This window comes from Cherax quadricarinatus, chromosome 85 (genome assembly GCF_038502225.1).
Source record: "Cherax quadricarinatus isolate ZL_2023a chromosome 85, ASM3850222v1, whole genome shotgun sequence".
NCBI classification, from domain to species: domain Eukaryota; kingdom Metazoa; phylum Arthropoda; class Malacostraca; order Decapoda; family Parastacidae; genus Cherax; species Cherax quadricarinatus.
In genome coordinates this window covers 4,291,635-4,319,314 of record NC_091376.1, presented here as the reverse complement: position 1 = coordinate 4,319,314, position 27,680 = coordinate 4,291,635, and the positions used below count along the sequence as shown (strand labels likewise).

The window sequence follows — 27,680 nt, the reverse complement described above, 5'->3', positions numbered from 1 at the left end:
AAAAAGTAAAAAAAGTGACTTATTTTACTGTGGGTGGTGGAGAAGACAGCATAGTTGGTGGGAAAGACAGTGTGGGTGGTGGGGAAGTTAGCGTCGGTGGTGGGGAAGGCTGCGTGGGTTTCTGTAAACATAGCAACATATGTGTAGATTACCTAGGATAACCCAAAAAAGTCAGTCAAAGTGACTTATTTGCATGTGGGTGGTTGCATGTGGCTGGCTGGCTGGCTGGCTGGCTCGCCGGCCGACCTGACTGGCCGGCCGACCTGACTGACCTGATTGACCTGACTGACCTGACTCACTCACTCACTCACTTCCTCAGTGATTCTACAATATGTATGATACTAAAGCAACACGAGTAAATGAAGGCTAAAGTGCCACCCAACTGTATCTCAGTAAGTATTGATTGCAAATTTTTTTTTCTAAAACACTCAGAAAAATAGTCTTAAGATTTTGGTAAGAATTTTTTTTTTTTTTTTTTTTGACCCTGAGTGGGAGTTAAGGATCAAGGGTCTCGACCCTCTAGGGGTTAAATAGACTTTAAGCATTAAGATTAGTTTGCCTGAAATGCATTGCATTGCAGTGTACTGCATAAAAGAAATAATAAAACTGAATTTGAATTTGACTTAGTTTGCCTGAAATGCATTGCATTGCAGTGTACTGCATAAAAGAAATAATAAAACTGAATTTGAATTTGACTACCTGATCAGAGACGTCACGAAACAAGAAGCTTCAACTAGTTTTACATACTTCTTGTATGCTACTTCTTGACTACATTTATCCAGGGAAACACTGAGAGAAAACTATTTTATCACTAGAAATGTTTGAGGTCTGAGCTTTGCTCAGATCTCTAACACAATTGTCCTCAGAGATTTGTTAAGTTATACCATGAATTACGGAAAGATCCTGGACTTAACCTTATGTAACAGACAAAGCAAATGCAATAGTAATTATGGACAAGGTAGATCATAGTCGAGAAATGAACATGTTATTAGAAGACGGGGGAACTTATGTGCCTCTTAACTACCAGGATAGGCTAAGAGCTATGCAATTGATGTCTCTTCAGACAAGGTTTGACACAACTGAGCTCTTAATGACTGAGATACTGATCATATCAGAATAAGTAGACCTTGACCACTTATTCAAGAAGTTCAAAGTTTTACCTACAGATTTGCAGCAAGACCATAGTAATGTACTCTTTTCCTAAAGAGAAAGCCTATGGAGCAGTTTTTACTGCTAAAGTCATGAAAGCTGAGACTATTACAATTCAAAATTGAACTGAGAAAACTTAGCAGGGTTCTGACAAAAGCCATTACTTGTGTATTCATCCTAAGGTTACTAGAGATGGCAAGTAAATACAGGTACATGTTTATGAATAAACTACTAACAACAAACATTTTATTTTTATTATCACACCGGCCGATTCCCACCAAGGCAGGGTGGCCCGAAAAAGAAAAACTTTCACCATCATTCACTCCATCACTGTCTTGCCAGAAGGGTGCTTTACACTACAGTTTTTAAACTGCAACATTAACACCCCTCCTTCAGAGTGCAGGCACTGTACTTCCCATCTCCAGGACTCAAGTCCGGCCTGCCGGTTTCCCTGAATCCCTTCATAAATGTTACTTTGCTCACACTCCAACAGCACGTCAAGTATTAAAAACCATTTGTCTCCATTCACTCCTATCAAACACGCTCACGCATGCCTGCTGGAAGTCCAAGCCCCTCGCACACAAAACCTCCTTTACCCCCTCCCTCCAACCCTTCCTAGGCCGACCCCTACCCCGCCTTCCTTCCACTACAGACTGATACACTCTTGAAGTCATTCTGTTTCGCTCCATTCTCTCTACATGTCCGAACCACCTCAACAACCCTTCCTCAGCCCTCTGGACAACAGTTTTGGTAATCCCGCACCTCCTCCTAACTTCCAAACTACGAATTCTCTGCATTATATTCACACCACACATTGCCCTCAGACATGACATCTCCACTGCCTCCAGCCTTCTCCTCGCTGCAACATTCATCACCCACGCTTCACACCCATATAAGAGCGTTGGTAAAACTATACTCTCATACATTCCCCTCTTTGCCTCCAAGGACAAAGTTCTTTGTCTCCACAGACTCCTAAGTGCACCACTCACTCTTTTTCCCTCATCAACATATCCATTCCAAATATTATGCTATAGGTAAGTACAATTCATATATACAGTATATGCTCATATATGCATAAACAAAACAGATATATTCAGTGTTGGTTTTAAGTTGGCATATATATCAATTTGTACAAAATCATTTTGAATTTTACTGTGCAGATCATTGTCTGATGGAGCATCTTCATATCAACGATCTCTCTCCACATCTGACTCCCTGACACGTCCTCGGTCTCTGGAGACTGAAAATAACCTGAACTCAGATCACACACCCAAAGCAGAGAAAGGCAAGTTCAGAGGTTGTATTTTAGTGATACCTTCTTATAATTTCCCTTGCATATTGCTGGTATTTTTCTTGGTAATACTTAAAGGAGTGCAGGTTTTCCCTGATGCTGCTATATTAAAGCAAATGTAATTCAACTGAAGAATTTTCAAAAAAGAGTGAGCTAGTGAGGGCTTATTATCTCCGATATTTAAGACAATATGTAATAGGTAAAGTGAAACTCAAAAGAGAATCTTTGTGTGTAGTGTAATATTTGAGTCTGCATAATTCTGTAAAGCTTCTAATGATGAGGAGGATCACACTACACTATCATATCTAGTGCATCATGGTATTTGATTGCTTATTCTTCAGTCAAGTAGACAGATTAAATGGGATTTTGAGGCAGACTCAGGATTTTATGTGAATAGGAATGTGTTAAAAGTTCCAAGAAGTTTCAGCAGTCTCCCTTAAACTGTAAGGGAATTTACCATTGGCTCACAAACTGTCTTGAGGAGGGAACTTGGTAAGATCGTCCAGGTAGTTCCTGATCAGTCAGGCTTTTCTGCTTTTGATGGACTGTGTGCAGCTGTCACTAATATCCTGTGGGTAATGTTAAGACATTTAAAGCAAGCTTTTTTTTTTTTAAGACAGTGATTTTCTCAAGGAAAGTTTTATCAAAATAAACCACATTTCCGTATGCAGAATAGTCCTTCTAGTGAGGTGTAATGATGTTATGACTGTGCAGGATGTCACTAGATCAGGATCAAATGACTAGGTCATGTATGGGCTTTTATCCATGTAGGATGAAGTTTACAAGAGGATTCCTGCAGGCATCCCAATTCTGTTTCCTGAACAGACCTTAATAACAGGTAATCCTTGTGAATTTTCATCAGTAATCACAGAAATATTACCTGCTTGGCACCTGTAGTATCATCCTCAGGATCTTAAGTGGTAATATGACATAATTGTTCAACATTATGAATAATGGAGTCATCCTTCAGTTTGTCAGTGATGCATAAGAGGATAACTCCAAGTTGGTGTGTGGTTGAGCAGTTAGCAGACACAGTGAACCACCACTAAAATTAGAAACAGCCGGATGATTATTGACCATTAACTGAAAAGTGGGCCGTTGAGATGGAGATGTGGTGGAAGTTCTTTTCTGGTAGTCCTTAAGTCTGCAGAAAACATGTATTTTTAAGTGGTAGGTGAACCCCTGAAAAAATAATACTGACGCTTAATATAAAGTAAGTGTAAGTTTCCACTGAAATCTACCAGAAGTTCAACTAAGCACACTGAACAAGGTAAACCATGTGAATGCAGCCTGTGTACCATGCACAATGTATGTGAATCACTTTCCTCCATGAGGGAGGAGCAGGTTGAGTGGTCACATAAAACACTGAGTTCTCCCTGATAGGAAAAAGCTCATATTGAACACAAAAAGGCAGTTGAATGGTAGGGTGTACCTGAGCAGTGTCTGAAACCTTTAAAGCAAGTTCATAGGATAAACTGAATGAAAAAGTTTTTTAAAGTTTGTACTGAGAATTGGTACAAGAGGTTCAGTGAGTTACAGGCAGTTGCCTAGTGAACTTGTTCCCTAATGTATCCTTAGCAGCTAAGTGAATTAAACTTGGCTAATGTTTACTAAGCAGGAAATTACTGTACAGTACTGAGACATACCAAGTATACTTAAGACTAAAGCAGGTGCTTGATAACTTGTTATTAAAAGATGATATAGCTTAGGTGCGTAGGAAACACTACAAGCTTCTTTAAGCTGCACCTCCTCACTATCATTGAAGGTACAAACCCTGGTTGTCCAAGGAAGATTGCCAGGATATGTATATTGAGAGGTGTCTGTTTCTTAGTATATACATGTATAGGCTGAGAGTTTACTTTAATCTCTATTTTAGGTATTAAAATATTTTGTCTGGTGGTGAAAAGGTTATATGCAGCCTTAATGACCCTGTTGTTGTTGATAAGCTTTAAACTCCATTAACCATTACCTAATCTAAACATATATACTGCTATGTATGATAATCTGTGTAGCTGTATTTGTGTATACCTGAATAAACTTACAGTGGAACCTCAGGTTTCGTTTGCCCTGGTTTTTGTCGAATTTGGTTTTCAACAACTTTTTCGTCAAAATTTTGTCCCACTTTTCTTTCATCACCTCCGTTTTCATCGGTCCACCATACTGAACGTGTCCGCCTGCCTGCGCCCACACAAAGCATCCCATGCATTCTGAATCACTCTGACTTTGTTTCTTATCGAGTGAGCATTACCCTGCGCGTTCATCCGAAATATTTTGTAATAATCTATTTTTTTGTCCTTGTTTATTGAGTGCTACTGCTAAATAAGCCACCATGGGGCCAAAGAAAGTTCTAAGTGCCAGCCCTTTGATAAAGAAGGCGAGAAACATGATAGAATTCAATTGTGGCCAGAATGTGTCCAAGAGAAGGATTTTGAAGGGTTTGAGGCTGACTTTGACAACCATTCCCCTGTTGTGGAATCTATTGTGGGTTAGGGAAAGTCCATGAGGTTGGATGTGAGTGGCTGGGATGTGGAAAAGTTGGTGGACGACCACAGGGAAGAGCTAACCACTGAACAGCTGCAACACTTTCAACTGGAACAGCAACAGATCGCAGCTGAGGAAATTGCTTCAGAGGAGGAAGAATGAGTTGCAAAGTGGAATGAGTTGCAAAGTTTTGTGGAGAAATATCACCCTAACAAAGCTGTTGCAAGCCATGTCTGCAAAATGTTCAATGACAATGCCTTGTCCCATTTTAGTCAACTCTTGAAGAGACACCAGAAACAGACCTCTCTGGACAGATGTTTTGTGCAACAAGGGTCCAGTGACTCAAGCTGGTATTAGTGCCAGTAAAAGACAAGGGAAGTAACCCCGGATAGGGACTTAATACATAAAGTCCTTATGGACGGGGGATTCCCTTTCCAAACAATAACCTGTCCTCCCTCTCCCCTCCTCGCATCTTCCATACACCAACAAGAGTCTTCGATGAAGGTAAAAGTGATATTAAATGTTCATTTATCCATTTCATTAGTCCTTTATAGTTATTTCTCATTGTTTCCTATATGTAAAACTATAGTTATTCTCTATAAAATGTATTTTTTGTTAATACAGTAAAGCCTCGCTTTACAGCATTTTGCCTTACGGCATTCCGCTAATATGGCGATGTCAAATTATGACCAAAATTTGCTATACAGTGGACCCCCGGTTAACGATATTTTTTCAATCCAGAAGTATGTTCAGGTGCCAGTACTGACCGAATTTGTTCCCATAAGGAATATTGTGAAGTAGATTAGAACATTTCAGACCCCCAAACATACACGTACAAACACACTTACATAAATACACTTACATAATTGGTCGCATTCGGAGGTGATCGTTATGCGGGGGTCCACTGTATTTCAAGTGTTTTAAAGTTACTGCACATTTTATATGTACTCTGATAATTATACTTAAGTGTACCTGTACCTAAATATACTTACACACTGTGCTGGTGTGCAGGTACACGTTACGTTGGTTTGTCCCTTATTACTTTGATTGTAAGGTTCTCACTACATGTTCTAGTGTGGGGTAGCTTTTACTTAATGGCCTTATTTGTCTAGGGGTAATACTTACATCATGGCTGATCATCTTGAGTGTCTCTGATACCTTTTCACCAGCCCTCTTCACAGGTTATGTAAACTACTACTATAAAAATATAACTGTATTCTCAATAGATATGTACAGAATATACAATCACAGCCTCCATTTTCAAAACAAATCTACACACTCCATCCTGTGCTCCACATGGTGTGTTCCAACACTCTTCCTTCTCTCTCCTTGACATAACTCTGGGCTAACCAGTGTTTTGACACACTTTAGTCACCCTGGGTATGGTGGCCAAAACTTAAATTATAAAAACTCACCCCTGGAGCACACATGATGCCCCCAAAAGATAGGAGAAGGACCCAGAGATCCTGCCAGGTTGAAGGTCAGCCACAGAGAGAGAGAGTCAGTGAGAGGGGGAGAGAGAGAAGCCTACCTAAGCTCCTCCCACCAAAACAAAAGACTGTTGCCAAGCACACTTCTCCAGTTACCACAATTCTACCACACCTTAATTTTACTTTTACAAAAAGAAATACAACTTTATAAACTACTTATTTAAATTGTGTGTTTATGTGTCTATAGTATAACCTATTATATTGAGAAAAATAGGTTTGACCCAGCTGCCTCTCAGTCATAAGGTTGATCAGTCCTTCTGACATTTAGAGCAAAGTCCCCATCAATTCAATATAATTAGGTATTCCAGAGTAACTGTTACTTATAAATACATGTTAGGTCCTATAGCCCCATAACAATCACTAAGTCTCTCTCTACTCGTGACGCCAGTACTACATAATAATAATCACTCTTGGGCACACTAAATATCTTATTTTACATCAATATAGGCATTTTCATTAATCCATCTATGATATTTTCCTCAAAATTATATATGAAACCCATTACATAGTATATAAACATGATACATACACTCACAGAATAAAAATTGATGTAAATATGAGATTTGTTTACAAAGCAGCTGTGTAGGCAGTGTCGGAAGAATTACGTTTTCTCTAGTCACACTGGGGGATAACTGTAGAAAAATATTCTTTTCGTATGCCTTTACTCTATATATAGCAATTCACGACCCTTGTGGGTTTAGTGCTTTTTATAATAAATAATAATAATATTATTATTAATATTAATAACATTATTATTAATATTAATAATAATATTATTATTGCATGCATAGTTCCTTTGTATAAAGGCAAAGGGGACAAAAGAGAGTGCAAAAATTATAGGGGGATAAGTCTGTTGAGTATACCTGGTAAAGTGTATGGTAGAGTTATTATTGAAAGAATTAAGAGTAAGACGGAAAATAGGATAGCAGATGAACAAGGAGGCTTTAGGAAAGGTAGGGGGTGTGTGGACCAGGTGTTTACAGTGAAACATATAAGTGAACAGTATTTAGATAAGGCTAAAGAGGTTTTTGTGGCATTTATGGATTTGGAAAAGGCATATGACAGGGTGGATAGGGGGGCAATGTGGCAGATGTTGCAGGTGTATGGTGTAGGAGGTAGATTACTGAAAGCAGTGAAGAGTTTTTACGAGGATAGTGAGGCTCAAGTTAGAGTATGTAGGAAAGAGGGAGATTATTTCCCAGTAAAAGTAGGCCTTAGACAAGGATGTGTGATGTCACCGTGGTTGTTTAATATATTTATAGATGGGGTTGTAAGAGATGTAAATGCGAGGGTCTTGGCAAGAGGTGTGGAGTTAAAAGATAAAGAATCACACATAAAGTGGGAGTTGTCACAGTTGCTCTTTGCTGATGACACTGTGCTCTTGGGAGATTCTGAAGAGAAGTTGCAGAGGTTGGTGGATGAATTTGGTAGGGTATGCAAAAGAAGAAAATTAAAAGTGAATACAGGAAAGAGTAAGGTTATGAGGATAACAAAAAGATTAGGTGATGAAAGATTGGATATCAGATTGGAGGGAGAGAGTGTGGAGGAGGTGAATGTATTCAGATATTTGGGAGTGGACGTGTCAGTGGATGGGTCTATGAAAGATGAGGTGAATCATAGAATTGATGAGGGGAAAAGGGTGAGCGGTGCACTTAGGAGTCTTTGGAGACAAAGAACTTTGTCCTTGGAGGCAAAGAGGGGAATGTATGAGAGTATACTTTTACCAATGCTCTTATATGGGTGTGAAGCATGGGTGATGAATGTTGCAGCGAGGAGAAGGCTGGAGGCAGTGGAGATGTCATGTCTGAGGGCAATGTGTGGTGTGAATATAATGCAGAGATTTCGTAGTTTGGAAGTTAGGAGGAGGTGCAGGACTACCAAAACTGTTATCCAGAGGGCTGAGGAAGGGTTGTTGAGGTGGTTCAGACATGTAGAGAGAATGGAGCAAAACAGAATGACTTCAAGAGTGTATCAGTCTGTAGTGGAAGGAAGGCGGGGTAGGGGTCGGCCTAGGAAAGGTTGGAGGGAGGGGGCAAAGGAGGTTTTGTGTGTGAGGGGCTTGGACTTCCAGCAGGCATGCGTGAGCGTGTTTGATAGGAGTGAATGGAGACAAATGGATTTTTTAATACTTGACGTGCTGTTGGAGTGTGAGCAAAGTAACATTTATGAAGGGATTCAGGGAAATCGGCAGGCCGGACTTGAGTCCTGGAGATGGGAAGTACAGTGCCTGCACTCTGAAGGAGGGGTGTTAATGTTGCAGTTTAAAACTGTAGTGTAAAGCACCCTTCTGGCAAGACAGTGATGGAGTGAATGATGGCGAAAGTTTTTCTTTTTCGGGCCACCCTGCCTTGGTGGGAATCGGCCAGTGTGTTAATAATAATAAAAATTATTATTATTATTATTATTATTATTATTATTATTATTATTATTAATATTATTATTATTATTAATATTATTATCTTCATTCACTCTAACTTGTAGAACTTGTACACAATGTAAGAGTATTTGTATTGTGAGGTAATTATTATTATAATAAAAAAATATTGAGGTAAATGTTTTACAAACTCTTACAAATGGACGTGAATGAACTGAAAGTAGACACATATTAATACGCATTTATTTCACCTGACCAAGTGATCTTCCACTACCTGTTCAGTTTGTGTTCTTACATTGTCTCAACTCTGTATCTCATTCTCTCTCTCGTTTACTCTTTTGTTAACTAATTGGCTCTCATTGACGATGGCGTCTAAGGTTAGCTGTGATAAAAAGAGAAGTTGTAAGCCTCTTGCTTTAAGTGCCAAGTTAGAGGATGATGGTGTGCCATTCTGATTTTATTCAATAAACACCCTGCCACTCACCTCTCACACATTAATATTAATATTTTAAGGTAAGTAATAAGTGTACTCTGTGTGTATCTTACCTTTTATTGTGTTTTTAATGCCTGTTTCTATTGCTAACTTAATGTAAGTTAGTGTAAACTTGTTTTCTGGCATTTATTGCATATTTTATGTGCTCTGATAATAATACTTGTGGACCTGTGTAGTAGCCGGGTGGAGGGACAACATTACGTTTTCTCTGCTCAGCCATCAGAGAAAACATGTATGAATCTGCGTTTGGCCCAGCCACTCCCTCACTCCGCTTTTTTTACAATTTTCGGCATGAATTATTCATTACCTCTACCTTTGTTTATGATGGCATCTAAAGGTAGTTGTTAGAAATGATTAAATTTGGGCCACAGTGTAGGTAGCCGGTAGGTGTAGCCCAGGCGGGCTACACCTACCGGCTACCTACACTGACTTCCTACAAATAAATACTACTCACCTCTCTTTCTATATTAAGACTACACATATTTTAAGGTAAATAATGAGTGTACTGTATGTGTATTTTACCTCTCTGGGATGTTTTAAATATTGTATATTAAGTATGAGATGGGGAGCCAGGGCTACCTACACCTGGGCTACCTGCACCTGACTTCCTACAAATAAGTACTACTCACCTCTCTCCCTACATTAAGATTACAAATACTTTAAGATAAGTAATGAATTTACTGTGAATGTATTTTACTTTGTGTGTTTTTAATGCCTGGTTCTATTACTAACTTAATATAATTTAGTGTAAACTTGTTGTCTGGCATTTATATGCATTTATAAATGGAAAAAAATGGCGTTCTGCCTTCCGGCGATGTCTGCTTTCCAGTGACAGCCTGGAACCTAACCCGCCGTATAAGTGGGGCCCTACTGTACTTTTGGGTGTATGGAATGCATTAATTGGATTTACATTATTTCTTATGGGAAATATTGCTTCCGTTTTCGTCGAATTCAGTTTTCGTCAGACTTTCTGGAATGAATTAATGATGAAAGCCAAGGTTCCACTGTACTTACTTATTAATGAAAATGTTTATTTCCTTGCAAATCTTATAATGTGTGGTTTACATATTAGAAAATACTAATTACAAACTCCACTAGCAGGATTAACCCTTTGACTGTTTACGGCGTATATATATGTCTTACGTGCCACTGTTTCTGACGTATTTATACGCATAAATTCTAGCGGCTTCAAATCAAGCAGGAGAAAGCTGGTAGGCCCACATGTGAGAGAATGGGTCTCCATGGTCAGTGTGCACCATATAAAAAAAATCGGGGAGCCAGTGATGCATTGTGGGAATGCCATTTTAGTCGTCCTTTTTCAGCATGCTTAGCAGTAAGAAATATGTGACTCCCCAGCAAATCTGGGACTCTTCTCTTCCCAAGTGATGCTCTAACACAGATGGAAGTGCCAGTGATGATCAATTTCATGATTTCGAGGAGTTTGGGACAGACAGATAGAAAGAGAGAGACAGATTGAAAGAGATAGAATGAGGGAGAAAGATAATTAGATAGAATGGAGGGGAAGCAGAATCCGACCCCATTGTTTTGACAGGCAGTAGGGGGAGTGAGTAATGAGACAATATGTCATTTTGACAGCTGCTGACTCCTGACTCAAAACAGTTATAAGCCACACACACGCACACAAGAAAAGCTTGCTGAATGAAGCAACTATATATGTGTATATATATTATAGAAACCAGAAGGAAGGAAGAATGGAAGGCAGGAATGAAGGAAGGACGAGATGAAAGGAAGGAAAAAAGTAAGGAAAGACGAAAGAATGTAGGAAGGAAGATAGGAAAGGAATGCAGGAAGGTAGGAAGGTAGGTAGGAAAGGAATGCAGGAAGGTAGAAAGGTAGGTAGGAAAGGATTGCAGGAAGGTAGGAAAGGAATGCAGGAAGGTAGGAAAGTAAGGTAGGAAGGTAGGAAAGGAATGCAGGAAGGTAGGAAGGTAGGAAATGAATGCAGGAAGGAAGGAATGATTACACACGACCATTTACCTAGGATAACTACATAACACAACTGCCTGCTAATACTTTGAAGAAAACTGTTCAGACGAGGTGTTTTGTCTTTGCACATAAAAAAAAAAGTCCACAAAAATGCACACACACTGGTTTTATGTGTGAGGAGTGTAAAACACCATTGTGTATGACACCATGTTTCAAAGAGTTCCACAAGCTGCAAAACTTCTAGGAATATGTTCAGTGACTGTACATTGGTATATATATTATAGAACAATAGTAATAAACAATTTTTTGTATTGTTTGTTTTTGTAAACAAGTTTTGTAAACAATATACAGTGGACCCCCGGTTAACGATATTTTTTCACTCCAGAAGTATGTTCAGGTGCCAGTACTGACCGAATTTGTTCCCATAAGGAATATTGTGAAGTAGATTAGTCCATTTCAGACCCCCAAACATACACGTACAAATGCACTTACATAAATACACTTACATAATTGGTCGCATTGGGAGGTGATCGTTATGCGGGGGTCCACTGTATTGATAATTATGTTTGTGTGCTTATTGTGTTGTATACAACGAGTATATATATGTACATTGCACCTTACTTTGGTCTCACAGGCCACATAAGTTATGTGAAAAAATAAAATAGTGAAAAAAACAACAAACCTTCAAATACAAGTAAACCAAAGTTTACCAGGTGAGTGGCAGTCACCGCTGTTGCCATACACGGCTCATTTTCTGCAAACTTCACGCCTCTATATCTCGGTAAGCACTGATGGCAAAAATTTTTTTTTTTTTTTTGGACTAAAACACTCAGAAAAATAATCTTAACATTTTCATAAGAATTTTTTTTTTTTTTTCGAATATTTTGCGACATAGAATAACAGTTTCAGAAAGGGGCCTGCAGCAGTCAAAGGGTTAATAATACCTGACTAGATGAAAGCACTCCCTATCTAAGATAAAATATGCTCACATGAGAGAAGTCACATTATCTTTATGCCCCAGTGGGAAACGAGAGTGAGTTTAGGAGTCATCTTGATGGGTCACTAGGCAGCCACCCAACACCTTCACCTCCCTCATGTACAACTTTTTTGTTTATCATACCACTCATCTCCCACTAAGGCATGGTGACCTAAAAAGAGAAATGAAAGTTTTCCTTTTTACATTTAGTAATTTAGTAATTCTCGGTATTTTAGCCACCTCTTCTGACACACAGTTTATGAAGATAATTATTTTTATTACCAGTCTTAATACCTTAACTGTGTTCAGCATACTAGTACACAACTTTTTGTGGCCTTAAATATGGCACCTGCCAATATCTTTGACCTCAGCACAGTTGTTTGGATCTCCCACAACCTGGTCATATCTTTAGAAAAAAATTAAGGCCAGATGGGTCTATGTGGGGGTGCAGTGGAGACAATAAGGGAACATTGTATCAACATCCGGGGTCCCAGACTATTCAACATATTACCAGAAGATATCATAAACACGGCTGGAACAAGTGTAGAAGCCTTCAAGAGGAAACTGGACAAGTATCTTCACCAGGTGCCAGATCAACCAGGCTGTGATGGATATGTGGAGCAGCAGGCCTCCAGCAGCAAGAGCCTGGTTGACTAGGCAAGCACCAGACGAGCCTGGCCCATGGCTGGGCTCAGAAAGTAGATTAACTCTTGCAACTTTTCAGAGGTATATCAGAGGTAGTGTATCATGGGGTAACACTGCCTAACAAGCATTTGTAAACAATCAAACTAGATGTTGTTCCACCTCAGAACCTCTCAAGAGATGTATGATGAGGGGTTCTTGATCCAAGGAATTGAAACTAAACTCCCCTTGCATCAAACCTGATTGCCTCACATTCCCCTGGACACTATGTGACCCCCTTATGGGTTTATCACTCCACCCGTGAATATAATAAAAATGTAAAACAGCAAAAAGTGTTAGTGCCACACAAAATGGAGGCTATATTAATACACAAATTAATCAGCTCACGACCGCATTCATAATAATTGTTGCCAGAGCAATGCAGCCATATGCAGAAATAATTATTCTCATTAAAGCTACTTATGCACCACACTATAAGTTGAAAAGCATTTATCTCTTTTTAAAGTTCCTTTATATTCAGTAAAGTAATTTTTTGTAAATGTGATTAAAAAAGTGCCTCCTACATCTAAAAAGTGCCTCTGACTTTAAAAAATGTCTCCAACAGTAAAAGGTCCCTCAAACTTTAAAGAGAAGTTGTCTCAAACTTAAAAGAAAAGGTACCTCTAACTTAAAATAAAAGGTGCCCCTAATTTAAAGTAAAAGGTGCCTCTAATTTAAAATAAAAGGTGCCTCTAATATAAAAGGAAAGGTGCCTCTAACTTCTAAAAAGTTCCTCCAACAGTAAAAAAAAAAGTGCCTCCAACATGAAAAAAAGGTGCCTCCAACTTTAAAAAGTGCCTCCAAAATTAAAAAAGTGCATCCAAAATTTAAAAAGTGTATTTAACTTTTAAAAGGTGCCTCTAACATTAAATAAAAGTGACTCCAACATTAAAAAAAAGTACCTCCAACATTAAAAAAAATTACTCTGACTTTAAATAGTATGTGAAAAGAATCCTCAATTTGGGATGGACTTTTTCAGTTGCATTTGTAAAATATCACACTGTATATAATAGCTTTATAAGAGGTTACTATAGAATTAGTATTTATAATTTTAGGAGAAATTTTCATCACAACCTTTCAAATATTTAAGACACATTGTACAGTGGACCCCCGGTTAATGATATTTTTTCATTCCAGAAGTATATTCAGGTGCCATTACTGACCAAATTTGTTCCCATAAGGAATATTGTGAAGTAGATTAGTCCATTTCAGACCCCCAAACATACATGTACAAACGCACTTACATAAATACACTTACATAATTGGTCGCATTGGGAGGTGATCGTTAAGCGGGGGTCCACTGTATTTAATTTGGTTTGTTTTTTCCAAAGTGGTTACAGTTAAGAAAATATTCCACTACTGTATAAAGATTTTTCATTGTTAAGCATGACAGCAATGATGAAAAGTCACCTGAGTCTAGCTACATGCAGCATATTTCAAATTAAGTAGCATCATAATATTTTGACAGTAGATATTATTGTTTTTATAGTATTAAATAGCACACAAAACTTAGGATCATACAGCACTATTTGAGAGTAGCAAATAGTATAGTCCTACAGTAGCCACTCAGTTAACAAACTCAAACTCAGTGGAGTTTGAGTTTTAAATGTGTTTTTTTTTTCTGTATATGTCATTATTGCCATTATAATGTATCATTGTTGTGTGTTAGCAACTAACAAAATCTTGGATCCATTTTCATGTTTTGACATTGACTTCAAAACTGCAGGGAGCTCCAGCTTAGATTCTGTCAGCGATGAAGGTAAGTGTAGTTTATTGCTTTTTGTATTTCTTTAACCATTCTCAATATACAGTATTGGCTCCTTTGGGGTTTACTGCAATATGCTTTTGTATCTTTAAATTCTTGCTACCTGTTATTGTTTGTTGGTAGGTGCTCCTGGACTTACGTTACGATGAACCCATTGTAAGTTGAAAATATCATGTCAAATATGAATATGATATAAGGAGGGTGGATTATGTGGAGAGTAAAAGAGAGGTGAAGAGAGCGGTGATAGAGTGCAGAAGGTGAGCAATTGTTAGAGTGGGTGAGGTGCTGTCAACAAATTTTGCTGAGAATAAGAAAAAAAATTTGGAGTGAGATAAATAGGTTAAAAAAAGCCTAGGGAACAAATATTATTCAGAGGGCTGAAGAAGAGTTATTGAGGTGATTTGGCCATTTAGAGAGGATAGAGCAAAATAGGTTGACTTGGAGGGTGTATAAGTATGTAATGGAGGGGAGGAGGAGTAGGGGTCATCCTAAGAAAAGATGGAGGGAGGGGGTAAAAGAGGTTTTGTGTGTAAGGGGCCTGGACATGGAGCAGGCATATGTGAGCATGTTAGATAGTAGTGAATGGAGACGAATGGTTTTTGGAACCTGACAGGCTGTTGGAGTGTGAGCAGGGTAATATTTTTTGAAGGGATTAAGGGAAACTGGGTAGCTGGACGTGAGTCTTGGAGGTGGGAAGTACAATGCCTGCACTTCTTTTAACCCCTTAACTGTCCAAACGTAGATCTACGTTCTTACCGTTAGCGCTCCAAATGTAGATCTACGTTTTTATTTTTCCTGCCTCTAAATTTGGCAAGATTGGCCTAAGATGCCTGGTCAGCATAGAATGGGTCTTAACCCTGAGTGTGCGCTGTATTAAAAAATCGGGGACATTTTAGTACCTTGTGGGAGCACCAGTTCCATTGAGCACCAACTAGAGCAAACAGTGCAGCAAACACCAAGGATTCACTGATGTCATGTCTTATTAACACTTCCCTTTTAAGACAAAAGTGTCATCCTACCAGAATGTCCTATAACTTATGCCCTAAGTAAAAAGAAACAATTCTTGAACTGCAATTTCGACAGGCTGGCTGGCCAGCTGGCTGGTTGATTGGCTGTCTCTATCTCCGTCTGTCTGTCTGTATCTATCTCTGTCTCTATCACAGGAACACATACATAAAAACAGTTATACATAGTATAAATTGCCTAGGATAACCCAAAAAATCCAGACAAAGTGCTATACTGTGGTTGTAGATAGTGATTGTGTGTAATACTAGCTGGTTCATGAGCAACTCTCTGAGACAAGAGAGACAAGCAGAGAGAAAGAAACACATAGGCAGACAGAAAGACAAACACACAGACAGACAGACATATAGACAAATAGACATGTTTATGTGTAACAGTGAAAACAAATAAAGCAAGGCTCATCAGATGTCACCACCATCATGAGCGGAGAGATGAGATAAGATGAGCTCATCAAACGTCACCAGTCATTAGTGGGGTGATAAGATAAGACAGCTCATCAAATGTCACCATTGTCAGCAGTGGAGTGAAAAGATAAGACAAGTGTCACACTCTTACATCAAGCTTCAAGGGAACTTATTTCTATTATTATAATTATTATTACATATTATTATTATTATTATTACTATTATTATTATTATTATTATTATTATTATTATTATTATTACTATTATTATTATTATTATTATTATTATTATTATTATTATCATTATTATTATTATATACTCCCATGTATCCAAAACATTGCTGGGACCTATAAATATTATGTATATATAGGTGAAAATGTTCATTTATCACTGTGTTTATGACTATTTGAGTACTGTTTCAGTACCTAATATTAGTGTCAAAACAAAGATTAACTATGAAATCACAAGAACTACTATAAATTGTCATTATCAGAACATAAAAATTATACAATTTAAAAAAAAATGAGAAAAAAAGGTATAACGGCAATGCATCTTCAAGTGGAGGTCATCAAGTTGCTGTCAGATAAGTGACAAGTGCCGACTTTGCAGCCTTATGTCTCTGTAAGTACTGACTCTAAAATTTTGTTTTTTTACATCTGGTATTACTCACGATCACTATCTACAAGCACAGTATAGCACTGTGTCAGGATTTTTTGGGTTATCCTAGGTAATTTACACTATACAGAATTGTATTTATGTATGTGTTCCTGTGAAATAGACAGATATAGAGACAGAGATAGATACAGACAGACAGACGGAGATAGAGACAGCCAATCAGCCGCAGGCCAGGCTTCGAAGATTACAGTTCCAGAATAGTACTTTGTCTGGATTTTTTGGGGTTATCCTAGGTAATTTACACTGTATAATTGTATTTACGAATGTGTTCCTGTGAGATAGAGACAGAGATAGGTACAGACAGACAGACAGAGATAGAGACAGTCAATCAGCCAGCCAGCCTGCCGAAATTACAGTTCCAGACTTGTTTCTTTTTACTTAGGGCATAGGTTATAGGACATTCTGGCAAGGTGTTAATACGACATGACACCAGTGAATCCTTGGTGTTTGCCGCGCTGTTTGCTCTAGCTGGTGCTCAGTTGAACTGGTGCTCCCACAAGTTACTACATGGTCCCAGATTTTTTTAATATAGCACACACTGAGGGTTAAGACCCAGTCTTTGCTGACCAGGCATCTTAGGCCAATCATGCCAAATTTGGAGGCAGGAAAAATAAAATGTAGATCTATGTTTGGAGCGCAAGCGGTAAGAACGTAGATCTACGTTTGGACAGTGAAGGGGTTAAAGGAGGGGTTTGGGAAAATGGCTGTTTGGAGTGACATCTAAACTCTCATATCTTGGTGCTTCTGCAAAGACAGTGAAATTGTGTGAATGATGGTGAAAGTGTTTCTTTTTTGGGTCACCCTGCCTTGGTGGGAGATGGCTATCATGTTGAAAAAATAAATAACTATTGTAACTGAATAAATAAATAATTTACCGTAACTAAATACCAGTATTGAAAAGTGAACAAATGAATATAAGTTTTTCCCAGTCCCAAAAACCATTCAGTAGTAGTAGGTTGATAGACAGCAACCACTCAGGGAGGTACTACTGTCCTATCAAATGAGTGTGAAACAAACCTGTACAGTGGTACTTCGAGTTACGAACTTAATTCGTTCCAGGAGGCTGTTCGAGTCCTAATACCGAACAAATTTGTTTCCATAAGGAATAATGTAAATTAGATTAGTCCATTTCAGACCCCCAAAAATACACTTACAAAAGCACTTACAAAAATTAAACTTACATAATTATTCGTGTTGGGAGCTGTTCGAAACTCGAGGTACCACTGTATTTGTTTTACATAATGTAAGATTCCTGGTGTCTTTTTTCTGTCTCATAAACACACAAGATAACAGGTATATCTTGCTACTTTTACTTAGGTTACACTACCTAAGTATATACATGTTTATGTATACACACTCATCTGAGGGGTTTGGGATATTGGCTGTTTGGAGTGACATCTAAATTGTCGTATCTGAGCGCCTCTACAAAGATAGTGATTATGTACGAATGATGGTGAAAGTGTTGAACAATGATGAAAGTTTTTTATTTCATTTTGGATCACCCTGCCTCAATGGGAAATGGCTGATGTGTTAAAAAAAAAAGTTTATCCTGTCAATAAATGTACAATGAAAATAAAAAGTTTTACATTACACTGACTAAATTACCCAAGGATGATACAGGTACAGTATATGTAATGCTATGTTGTACAGGCAGACATAATGGGCTTGGGAAAATTTGGTTAAACACAGATAAAAACACCATACGATATGTCATTATCACACCATCGTAAAGTCAAAATATCTTAAGTCAAACCATCGTAAAGTGAGGAGCATTCGTATTCATAGATGCAGGCTCAGTTGCTTGCAACACACTTGCAGCTTTCCATGTCGTGTTTCAAAAATAGAACTGCCACTGACCTGTGACAATGAATACCCTCCACTGTATTTATTCACTGTCTTTACTGCAGACTATGTATCTTATTATTCATTCAGTGATGTTTAAAAAGTTGTGCATTCCTGCATGGATCTATACTTTATAGTATCTCTTATTGTATAAAGTGTCATTTCATTTGCCAAAAGATTTCTTCTTAAAACAGTACATTTCTTCACTGTAACGTACAGGTGCTTCTCGACTTATGAAGGCTCGCTTATGATATTTTAACTTTGTGCTGGTGCAAAGGATATTACTTTGAAGATGAAACTTAATAATTCCCAGTGTGAAGGCAGAAAGTTCAATACTGGAATTTAGCTACAATAATTATTTGTTATTTAGTGACAGTGGTTCTTATTTACTTATTTGTTTAGCATATCACATTCATATTCAACATGATATTTTGACTTGTGATGAGTTCATCAGAATGTAACCCCATCGTAAGTCAAGGAACACCTGTAATAATGTAGTAATGATTCTCTCAGTTATAAAGGGAAAACACTCAAAATGTATTTCATGATTTTCACTTAAATTCCTGTACTGTGTATACTGCAGCTGATGTAGTGCAGCTCTCAGCTTACTTGTAAACAAAATTGCATGATATAACAAGTACAACCTCTCCTCACTTAGTGACATACTCGTTTACTGATGACTCAGACTTACGACGGGCTCTCTGACCAGTATTTATATCTAAGTACAAACATAAACATTTAAAAATATACTATAAATGGTGTAAAGGTGACATGAAAACAATATCAGAGATGATAGACACAAATCCACTGCCATTATAGTACACTCCTTGCTTAGCAACGAATTCATTTACCGACTTGGTCTTAGGAACAGAACTCCGTCGTTAAGTGTGGAGAGGCTGTAATTATCTTTCTAGCAAAGAAGAATTTTTATTTTCACGAGGTTTATACAGTAGTTCTTCATAATGTTTCTTATGGATTGTTAAAATTATTGACATATTGGTAATAGTTGTATATTTCTATCTGTTCATCTAAATAACTGTTGTCTATATTGTATATTGTTAGGTAAAAAGACATAAATGCAACTAATGTGACATTTTATTGTGGCAGTGTTCCACTTTCCAGGAACTTTGTCAAGCCATTATAGCTTGACAGAGGTTCTGGAGAGCAAAGCATTTCCAAATAAAATGTTGCACTGGTTGCATAGTATGTCCTTTTACCTAACATTTTTGTCAGTAATTCTACCATTATTGCTATATTGTATATTGTTTAGATTATAAACAGCATCTGGTGGTTTACTCTTTGATCTTGATAGTATAGATGTACTCACCTGCTCCGACATGTTTTTAGCAAATGGTGTCGAAGCTTCACTGTTTAATTTTCAGAAAACCAATATGTTACCATATCTGGCAGTAAATTTCCTTAAAAATATATTAAAAAAATATATTTATACTGGAAAATGATGAAAATTCAAAAAAAATTATTAATGAAGGACTAAAGAATGACAAAAAATTCAATGGGAAAAACCTTACTGTACACAAATTCCCAGGTTCAGTCCCTGGGCTAGCAAAATGTATGGGCAAGTATCGTTTCACCCTTGCTGCCCCTACCTACCTAACAACAACGGCAATAATAATAATAATGTTTATTTCTCTGAGCCATACAAATAATGTAGATACAGTGGACCCTCGACCAGCGATATTAATCCGTTCCTGAGAGCTCATCGTTAGTCAGAATTATCGTTAGTCAAGTTAATTTTCCCCATAAGAAATAATGGAAATCAAATTAATCCGTGCAAGACACCCAAAAGTATTGAAAAAAAAAAAATTTTACCACATGAAATATTAATTTTAATACACACAAACTGAAGATTACATGCACAGTTACATGACACTTACCTTTATTGAAGATCTGGTGATGATTGATGGGATGGGAGGAGGGAAGAGGTGTTAGTGTTTAGAAGGGGAATCCCCTTCCATTAGCACTTGAGGCAGCAAGTCTTTTTCTGGGGGTACTTCCCTTGTTCTTTTAATGCCACTAGGACCAGCTTCAGAGTCACTGGACTTCTGTCGCACAACATATCTGTCCATAGAGGCCTGTACCTCTCGTTCCTTTATGACTTTCCTAAAGTGGTTCACAACAGTGTCAGTGTAATAGTCACCAGCACGGCTTGCAGTAGATGTGTCAGGGTGATTTTCATCAAAAAAGGTTTGCACTTCAAGCCACTTTGCACACATTTCCTTTATCTTAGAAGTAGGCAACTTCTTCAATTTCTCTCTCCCCTCCTCTGAAGCAGTTTCCTCAGGTGTGCCCTCTTGCTGTTGAAGATGATCTAGCAGCTCATCAGTGGTTAGTTCTTCACTGTCCTCCACCACCAACTCTTCCACATCCTCCCCACTAACCTCCAACCCCAAGGACTTCCCCAATGCCACAATGGATTCCTCAACTGGCATAGGATTCTCAGGGTTAGCCTCAAACCCTTCAAAATCCCTTTTGTCTACACATTCTGGCAACAGTTTTTTCCAAGCAGAGTTCAATGTCCTCTTAGTCACTTCCTCCCAAGCCTTACCTATAATGTTTACACAATTGAGGATGGTAAAATGATCTTTCCAAAACTCTCTTAGAGTCAGTTGAGTTTCTGAGGTCACTACAAAGCACCTTTCAAACATAGCTTTTGTGTACAGTTTCTTGAAGTTGGAAATAACCTGCTGGTCCATGGGCTGCAGGAGAGGAGTGGTATTAGGAGGCAAAAACTTCACCTTAATGAAGCTCATGTCCCTAGAAAGTCGCTCTGCCAAGTCTGAAGGATGACCAGGAGCATTGTCTAATACCAGGAGGCACTTAAGGTCTAATTTCTTTTCAAATAGGTAATTTTTCACATTGGGGGCAAATGCATGATGTAACCAGTCATAGAAAAAGTCCCTAGTGACCCATGCCTTACTGTTTGCCCTCCACAGCACACACAAATTAGCCTTGAGGACATTGTTTTTCCTGAACACTCTGGGAGTTTCAGAGTGATACACCAATAAAGGCTTCACTTTGCAATCACCACTAGCATTGGCACACATCAACAGAGTAAGCCTGTCTTTCATAGGCTTATGTCCTGGAAGTGCCTTTTCCTCCTGAGTAATGTACGTCCTGCTTGGCATTTTCTTCCAAAACAGGCCTGTTTCGTCACAATTAAACACTTGTTCAGGTTTCAGTCCTTCACTGTCTATGTACTCCTTGAAGTCCTGCACATATTTTTCAGCCGATTTGTGGTCCAAACTGGCAGCCTCACCATGCCTTATCACACTATGAATACCGCTACGCTTCTTTAATCTCTCAAACCAACCTTTGCTGGCCTTAAATTCACTCACATCACTAGTTGCTGGCATTTTTCTAATTAAATCGTCATGCAACTTCCTAGCCTTTTCACATATGATCGCTTGAGAGATGCTGTCTCCTGCTATCTGTTTCTCGTTTATCCACACCAATAAAAGTCTCTCAACATCTTCTATCACTTGCGATCTCAGTTTCGAAAACATAGTTGCACCTTTGGCAAGAACAGCTTCCTTGATTGCCTTTTTCTTGCCCACAATAGTAGCGATGGTTGATTGGGGTTTATTATACAACCTGACCAGCTCAGAGATACGCACTCCACTTTCATATTTATCAATGATCTCTTTCTTCATCTCCATAGTAATTCTCACCCTTTTCGCTGTAGGGTTGGCACTAGAAGCTTTCTTGGGGCCCATGGTGACTTATTTTGCAGGTGCAACCACTAAAAAGGCTGTGATAATATGAAATGTTCCAGTTGTATGTTTGGAAGCGACCGCGGTGGCTGGCTGGCTCGTAAACACTGGCACCAAAGGGACAAGTGAGGCGCGCTCAGGCCAAAGTGGACGCATATGGTACGGAACGAATAGTGCTGGTCGGGTTTTTAAGCGCTAGTCGAGGCAAAATTTTTGCATTAAAAAGTATCGCTAGTCAGATTTATCGTTAATCGATGCCATCGTTGGTCGAGGGTCCACTGTACATGTATTAGAATCTCCCAAAAGCACAGTATGTGTCAACTCCCATTTTGTATTTCATTCCCCATAATTTAATCCCATCCCTCTCCCCAATACCCTAGCATTTACTTCTTTTACAACCTCATCTATAAATATGTTAACCCTTTGAGGGCCTGTGCCATAGTTCTACATGATGAGCTCAGCTCGCTCAGATAAGCTGTCATTGATAAATTTGGGCCTAGATATTTGAGAATGGGTCAGTGCAGTAAGTGTGCACCATATAAAACAAATCCTGCAGCATGCAGTGCATAATGAGAAAAAAACTGCTACTGTATTTGGTTTAACCCTTTCAGGGTCCAAGGCCCAAATCTGGAGTCACGCACCAGTGTCCAAGAATTTAAAAAAAAAAAAAATTGTTATTTTTTCTTATGAAATCGTAGAGAATCTTTTTGTGAAGGTAATAAAACAAAAAGTACGAAATTTGGTGGAAAACTGACGAAATTATGCTCTCGCGAATTTTGATGTGTCAGCGATATTTACGAATCGGCGATTTTGCCGACTTTGACTCCCATTTTAGGCCAATTACATTATTCCAATCAACCAAATTCTTAGCTATTTCACTAGTATTACTTCTATTCTATCGATTGAGCACAAGAAATCGCCAAGTCAACTGTTTCAACTACAAAATAAAGTGATCGGAAATTGTTAATTTGGCCAATTTAACACAAAGTTCAAAATATTCCAATTTCAAAATAGGGTCCAGAATGAACAATGTAGGTATTCCTGGAACTAAACTAACATTTCCTCTGTTCATTAGTTATGTTTTGAGGCTTTACAAATAAATTCCATTTTGATTTTTTATTCACATAATAAATTTTTATTCACACCAAAAAATAGAAGATTTACTGTTATGCAATACTGTAATAATTGTATAAATATCATCACCATATTTGTGAATGTATATTAGACCCACCAGCCGACGTGTATTAGATGTGTGAGGTCGTTTGTTTACTCTTGAATATCAGCAAAAATTTAACATTTCTGCTACTTTGAGCTCAGTTTCAAGCCATTTCCAGTGCTAAAACCAATCAAAATCATCTCTATTTCTGTAATATGTCTTCCATTCTATCAAATGAGACCAAGAAATCGCAAATACAACTATAAAAAACATACGAAAAAACACTGCAAAGTTGCTGTTTTAATCGAAAAATCATGATTTCATTTTTTTTCTCTCATTATACACAGTGTGCTGCAGGATCTGTTTTATGTGGTGCACACATACCACATAGATGTATTCTCTCATATCTAGGCCCAAATGTACCACTCACAGTTTATCAGAGTGAGCTGAGCTCATGGCGTAGATCTACGGTTTGGACCCTGAACGTAAAGCCGTAGATCTACGGGATGGACCCTGAAAGGGTTAAAACAACTTAGTGGTGTATTTTCATATGGCTTTTATGGTTGCATTCTTCATTTTACTGGTCTCATTTAATAGAATGGAAGATATATTACAGAATTAGACAAGATTTCATTGGGTTTTAGGACTGAAAATAGCTTGAAATTGAGCTCAAAGTAGTGAGAATGTTTTTTTCCTATATTCAAGAGTAAACAAATCACATCACGCATCCAATACATATCAACTGGTGAGTCTGATATGTATTCACGAATGTGTTGATATTATTTATACAATTATTATAATATTGCATAACAATAACTCTTCAATTTTTGTGTGAATAGAAATTATTTGTGAATAAAAAATCAAAATGGAATTCATCTGTAAAGCCTGGAAACATATTAATGAATATGACTCACGAAATCGTAATGACACGATTGCAAACAAACCATACCACGGGCGGGATTGAACCCACGGTCAGAAAGTCTCAAAACTCCAGACCGTCGCGTTAGTCACTGGACCAGCTTGCCACAATAAGATTCGTCCAACTAGGTATATTTCTACACCATAGGAAGGTTAGCATAGGCACCACTGTGACCACAAATGCAAGTTTTTACAGACAAATCTCCAGCTAGCGTGGCCGTGACAAACTCTAGCTCAAGTCCCCTCAGTGCCGTCAGCATGACTCACGAAATCGTAATGACACGATTGCAAACAAACCATACCACGGGCGGGATTGAACCCGCGGTCAGAGAGTCTCAAAACTGGAGATTTGTCTGTAAAAACTTGCATTTGTGGTCATAGTGGTGCCTATGCTAACCTTCCTATGGTGTAGAAATATACCTAGTTGGACGAATCTTATTGTGGCAAGCTGGTCCAGTGGCTAACGCGATGGTCTGGAGTTTTGAGACTCTCTGACCGCGGGTTCAATCCCGCCCATGGTATGGTTTGTTTGCAATCGTGTCATTACGATTTTGTGAGTCATGTTGACGGCACTGAGGGGACTTGAGCTAGAGTTCGTCACGGCCATGCTAGCTGGAGATTCGTCTGTAAAAACTTGCATTTGTGGTCACAGTGGTGCCTATGCTAACTTTCCTATGGTGTAGAAATATACCTAGTTGGACGAATCTTATTGTGGCAAGCTGGTCCAGTGGCTAACTCGACGGTCTGGAGTTTTGAGACTCTCTGACTGTGGGTTCAATCCCGCCCGTGGTATGGTTTATTAATGAATAAAGGAAATGTCATTTTAGTGCTAGGAATGCCTACTGTGTTTATTCGGAACCCTGTTTTGAAATTGGTTTACAGTGGAACTTCAGTTTTCATGATTAATCCATTTGAAAAAATCTGACGAAAACCGAATTGTACAAAAACTTAAGCAATATTTTTCCTAAGAAATAATGTAAATCCAATTAATCCATTCCAGACTCCCAAAAATATTAACAAAAAATACATTTTATATAGAATATAGTTTTACATACAGAAAACAATAAGAAATAAATATAAATGACTAATGAAATGGATAAATGAACATTTAACATCACATTGACCTTTATTGAAGACTCTTGTTGGTGTATGGGAGACGGCGAGGAGGGGAGAAGGAGGAGGAAAGGTAATTGTTTATAAGGGGAATCCCCGTCCATAAGGAATTCAGGTATCAAGGCTCTATTCGGGGTTGCTTCCCTTCTTTGTTTTTTACTGGCACTAGGACCAACTTGAGTCACTGTACCCCTGTCACACAAAAAATCTGTCTAGAAAGGTCTATTTCTGGCATCTCTTTAAGATTTGCCTAAAATGGGACAAGGCATTGTCATTGAACATGTTGCAGACACAGCTTGCAACAGCTTTGTTAGGATCCTATTTCTCCATAAAACTTTGCAACTCATTCCAGTTTGCACACATGGGGGAGAAATCCTTCAATCTCTACGTGCTCCTTGAATTCGACTAATTCTTCGGCCCCACGTTTGTCTGAACTTGCAGCCCCGCCATGCCTTACCACACTGTGTATGCCAGTTCGCTTCTTGAATTTGTCGAACCAGCCTCTGCTGGCCTTAAATTTACTAATTTGTTCCAGGCATTTTCTTTGTGAGATCCGCATGCAACTGCTTTGCCTTTTCGCAAATTATCGCCTCCAAAACACTATTTCTTGCTAACTGTTTTTCATTGATCCACACCAACAACAACTTCTCAACATCTTAGATTTTTGCAATCTCTGTTTCATTAGCACATTTACCCCTTTCGCAACATCAGCTTCCTTGATTTATTTTTTCTCCGCCAGGATGGAACTGATCGTTGATGCGAACTTCCCATACATCCTGGTGAGATTGGCTATGCGTACACCACTTTCTTACTTTGCTATGAGTTCTTTCTTGAATTCTATCGTGTTTCTCACCTTCTTATCAAAGGGCTGGAACTTGGGACTTTCTTTGGCCCCATGGTGACTTATTTAGCAGTCACACTAAATAAACAAGCACCAAAAACAATGGATTATTATGAAATGTTTTGGATGAACAAGCGGGGTGATGCTCGCTCAACAAGAAACAAAGGCAGATGAGTCATGAACATATGGGATGCTTTGTGTTGGCGCTTGATTCTGGGAAATGAGTGGCCGAGTCACATGGGCATGCGGACGAGTTTGGTATGGACCATTTTCAACTGTATGAAAACTGAGCGGATGTACAAAAACTGGGACAAATTTTGATGAAAAAAGTCACCGAAAACCGAATCGTACAAAAACTAGGGCATACGAAAACCGAGGCTTGACTGTATATTGAAATATACAGCTCACAGAGGGAAAATTCTTAGGAATCCACCTTGATAATAGACTCAAATTTCAAACACATATACAACAAATTTCCAAGAAAATTTCCAAGACCGTAGGCATACTATCGAAGATACTCTACTATGTTCCACAGTCAGCCCTCCTGGCCCTATATCACTCACTTATTTACCCCTATCTCACCTATGGAATTTGTGCATGGGGCTCTACAACAATAAACCATCTCAGACTACTAATTACCCAACAAAAGGCTGCAGTCAGAATGATAACAAATTCCCACTACAGGCAGCACACTCCACCAGTATTCAAAACTCTAAACTTACTCACCATACAAAACATCCATACTTATTACAGCACCTACTACATACATAGAACACTTAACTCGGATATAAACCCTCCCCTCAAACGTCTCCTTACCAACCTCAACAGAACACATGACCATAACACAAGGCACAGATCACTCTTTGATGTTCCTCGTGTCCATCTCACACTATGCAAAAACTCAATGCACATAAAAGGCCCTAAAATCTGGAATTCATTACCTGTGAATATAAAAGAAACACAGTCTGTTTATAAATTAAAGTCTCTTCTCAAAAATCACTTACTCACCCACAACTAAATAAATACTGAATAATTGTATCTCATAAATTGTGTCTCACAAATGTTTCTCATAATTGTATCTCATAAATGTTTAACCTATGACCCAATCAAACTTTGTTATTTTTCATTACATTACCGAACTGAACAATCCATTCTACTGAATGCACAGCAACACAGTAATAACCATATGACCTGTCTTTGTAATACTCATTTGTGCTTAATTGTAATCTGTTAACAATAATGTTTTACCACTGAATATATCATTGCTTAGTTAATCTTAAGTTAGCTTTATTATTTTATTTTATTATCACACTGGCCGATTCCCACCAAG

General features: G+C 38.3%; 1 protein-coding gene across 18 annotated transcripts in view; it reads left to right on the top strand.

The window, feature by feature from the left end:
- Positions 1–27,680, top strand: part of l(1)G0196 (inositol hexakisphosphate and diphosphoinositol-pentakisphosphate kinase) — a 1,071,245-nt gene that overhangs the window by 1,001,439 nt on the left and 42,126 nt on the right. For all 18 annotated transcript variants that reach the window (XM_070103279.1, XM_070103273.1, XM_070103280.1 and 15 more), the window contains 2 exons: positions 2,310–2,434; positions 14,609–14,641. In XM_070103279.1, coding sequence (XP_069959380.1) covers positions 2,310–2,434; positions 14,609–14,641 — 158 coding nt within the window. The remainder of the gene's footprint in view (positions 1–2,309; positions 2,435–14,608; positions 14,642–27,680) is intronic.